Source organism: Onthophagus taurus, chromosome 8 (genome assembly GCF_036711975.1).
Source record: "Onthophagus taurus isolate NC chromosome 8, IU_Otau_3.0, whole genome shotgun sequence".
Taxonomy (NCBI): domain Eukaryota; kingdom Metazoa; phylum Arthropoda; class Insecta; order Coleoptera; family Scarabaeidae; genus Onthophagus; species Onthophagus taurus.
The window spans coordinates 19,306,816-19,310,817 of record NC_091973.1 but is presented as its reverse complement, the minus strand read 5'-3'; the positions used below and the strand labels follow the sequence as shown (position 1 = coordinate 19,310,817).

General features: G+C 34.4%; 1 protein-coding gene across 1 annotated transcript; it reads right to left on the bottom strand.

Moving 5' to 3' along the window:
- Nucleotides 1-1,574: 1,574 nt before the first annotated feature.
- LOC139431357 (matrix metalloproteinase-16-like) lies at nt 1,575-3,170 on the bottom strand. Its single transcript, XM_071199013.1, has one exon. It carries the CDS (start codon nt 3,168-3,170, stop codon nt 1,575-1,577), a length of 1,596 nt encoding a protein of 531 aa, XP_071055114.1.
- Nucleotides 3,171-4,002: the final 832 nt, after the last annotated feature.

Below are 4,002 nucleotides of genomic sequence, written 5' to 3'. Positions count from 1 at the left end.
TCGCGTCTTTGTTTGGTAAAATAAATTGGTCCTTCCACCGTATACTTATTCGAATTCCTAACTAACTCATACACATTAATGCTTAAATTATTTAACTTTTCCACTTTAACAATGTCTTTAAATGTAATGGGGAATCTAATACCTTGTAAATTAAGTGTTTCACTATAGTGAGGGTAGCTTGAAGTCCGGTCTTGATGAAGTTTTGCGGGATAAAGAGCTGCCATCAAACACCACGCTAGACATGCATCGTCTTCATAGTTCTTAATATTGATGCATGCCTTTTTCTTTTCGATATCATGAGGTAAACGAATATATGATGACCCGGGTATGGGCTCAAATTTATTGATGTTCAGGAGCAGGTGAGATATAGAGTGGAAAGCCCACCCCGACCCACGCTCCTGAAACTCTTCGCTTTGAGTTAGAATATCCCGAGTCATCTCATCATAAACCTCATTCAACACAGTGGCGGCAGTGATAATTCTAAATTTTGTATTAAAATTTTTCTCCGACATAATAATTTCCTCATTCCCGTCATCATCATCAAATCCGGACTTAATATAATTTGCTAATAACTCAATCTGAGCTTTTACCGAACCATTCCTATTGAGATGTTGTTCAATCAGTCGATTCACTGTTTCACAACATTTCAATAGATATGACGGTATATCACAATCAGGTTGAGCTCCATCAATTCTATAGCAAACTACCCTATTTTTATAGCAAGACTTAAATTTTTTAACATTATCATCGATTATTTCAACATGCTCAGTTCTAAGATGGCATTCAAGCAAGATAAGTGATGGTAGTAAATCGCCACAAACTTGACATACCTTTCCATCGTTTTCGATCATGGACTCTAGACGTGCTGAATATCGATGACGTTTATTACCTAGTGGTGGTGGTGGTGGTGGTGGGGATGTTAATGGTGTTGGTACTACCATCTCCAAATTTGATTGATGTTTAGTAGACGTACCGGGAACTTCCATCTCTAGATTTGATCGATGTTCGATGGTTGATGGTAATGGTGGTGGTGGTGGTGGTGCTTGACGTTTCATAGATAACCCATGAGATCGTTTCAGATGTACGTTCAAGTTATCTCGTCTTGAAAATGTTCCTCCACACACGGTACAATCGAAATTAGTTTTACCATGTTTATCTCGCATATGCCTGTCAAGATTACGTTTCACCGTAAAAGACACTTGACAGAACTCACAAATAAACATGTTTAGAGTTTTTTCTTTTCACTTTTCGGAAATAAAAAAAAATAACACGGTGTCTACGAGATCACGAACAAATGCTATTAACTTTTCGGTAACCAGAGCATCCTTTATATATCTATTGTCTTTAAATAATAAAACAAGTTGTAGATAATTGCGGTGAAAAACAGATAGTAGTTTCAAAAAAACAAAAAAACCACAAACGGATGACAGTTGGACGAGATAATAATTAATTCTACTTCGAAAAACAAAAAAACCACAAATGTATAAACAAGTGGAAAAATTTTTATTTACATAGAACCCAAATAAGTTTGTCGTTACATAGATTAAATCACATTTGATACATACATAACATATTTAATTTTCCGCTGGAATTGTGATATTTGATGAAATTATTGTAGACAATATATATTTGAGTTGATCAATTAAAGACTTATAGGGACAAGATATACCCAATAAAGATAGGTTCTTTTCCGAACTACTCACAACCTCTTTTAAATATTCATTGTAACGGATAATTATATCCCCAACAAAGAAATTTAATAAACCATCAGACGTTTTATATACACCACTGAAGTTGTTTGGAATTCCCGGAAAGAATTCATCTGCAGACATTATAATCTTTTTTCTTCTGTAAAAGTACTCATCTACCTGAATGATGTAATGTTTATCGAAAAAGATGTATGTCAAACCGTAGTTACTGGTAACCACACCTCTAATTTTACTTGCATCAGTTAAACCTAATTCCGTTTCAGAAAATCTATATTTATACCTTACAGTTAAACTCTTAATTTCAATTATATATATTTCATTTTTGATAATAAATGTGAATAGACCATTTGAATCTACTGACACTACATAGTCATAGTCGCTATTGTCTAAAACCCCTCTCAAGGGGTGTATCCAATCTAAAATGTTTACAGCTTCGGATTGAATCGGTTTTTTAGTCTTTAGATCAATTAACCAAACCCACTGCTTAAAGAAAACGTAGACTATTTTATCGTAAATTAAAAATGCTGTGAACTTTTCATCCACATCGCATATATGGGAGACGTTGACAGTTGAAACTGATGTTGACCTTATTGTTGTTGTTGTTGTTGTTGATGGTGATGGCCTTACTGTTGTTGTTGTTGTTCTTGTTGTAGTCGAAGTTTGAGTTCTATTTGTAGTGGGAATCGAGGTTGTTGTAGAGATACTAGGTTTATCAAGTGATTTACGTCCATAGATTCTCTGTATATTATCAATGTCATGCCGACTTAAGGTTTCAACTCCACCATAATATGCATACATTACGGAATCATTTCGATTATTATGATCTAACCCTAAAGAGTGTCCAATTTCATGTATAATAACTGGTAATAAATTGACTTCATTTTCGTTATTATTAGTGAAATTCCAATTCTCGTCTATGTCTATATGAATTTCAACTTTATCTTTATGTATACTCGGATACTCTGCGTGAGCTAGCACACCTCCTTTACAGTCAAATTTAGCGGGGCAATTTATCCTAGGATTTTGGATAAGTGTATGATTCACACTTCGAAACCCGATTAAAATGTTAATATCTCGATAAGTTTTTTGAAATTGTAAATTTATATGCTCAGACCAAACGTTAAACGCCTTTCTAAATAGCTCTACGGACTGTAGATGATATGGTTGGAACAAACCCCATTTAATTTTAGTAAAGTTCCACTTACGCGTTATATGTTTATAGTTTAAATTTGTATAAACATCCAAATTACCACATCGGGGTTTTAACAGTAGCTTTAACGTATCATTATCAGCCTCCCCTGTTATAGGGAGATGATAGTAATTTTGAAAGTGAGATAGACCTTCAGCTAATATTTCCTGACGATCTAAATGTAAATTGGGTTGTTCGTCAAAGTCCACCGCCGAAATATGTCCATACTTAACAAGAAGGTTATAAATATCATCAGTATCGTCGTTTAACATTCCAGATATATATTTCAATATATATATCAACAGGTAAATAGATTTAAAATTAATATGGAGGTACATCTTAACTTGTTGGACGTTAAGGACTGAATGAATGAAAGTTCAATAGTTTACAAAATATATACATTTATTTTTTACAGTACAATACATTTTGATTGGTTTACAGCATAAATTTGGATTGGTTCACATAATTTTTTAATATTAATGCGTTGTTTTGCGAACATACGGCTGGGAACCCGTTATGACACCAACACACATCTAACGAAACATTTAATTTAATCTCTTCGGCTACATTACATTTTTCTAGCGATAGGTCGATAATCTTTAAATTCCTACAACATCGATTTGGATGACATGGACGATTTTTCAAAAAATGTGCCTTCTGGTTCCCCTTCACATAGATGAGATCATAGTTTGAAATGGTATCATCGAGCAGCTTCAAACCCATACCTTGACTGATCCAGCCATCGTTAAAACCCAATCGATGATAATGTCGTTCTAAATATCTACAAGACTTCTGGTCCTTTTCGTTCAGCGCTCGGAATGGTTTGCTTGACTGAAGATGTAGATGTAACGTGTGGGATGTGTCTAAATCTATGAGAGTAACTTCTCTGGCTTCAAATTCTGAATCGACTTGAACACCTTGAATATCTACAACTGCCGTACGTCTGAATTTCATGATGGTAACTAATGTGTGTGCATAGCATGGACGACATATATATATAGTCAATGGTAGTTGTTTTTTCCACGATTAACCACATTTTATCATTGTGGATATCCTGTTTGTCTATAACGTCCTGCACCTGCATCTGCACAGTTGTTTTTCTCT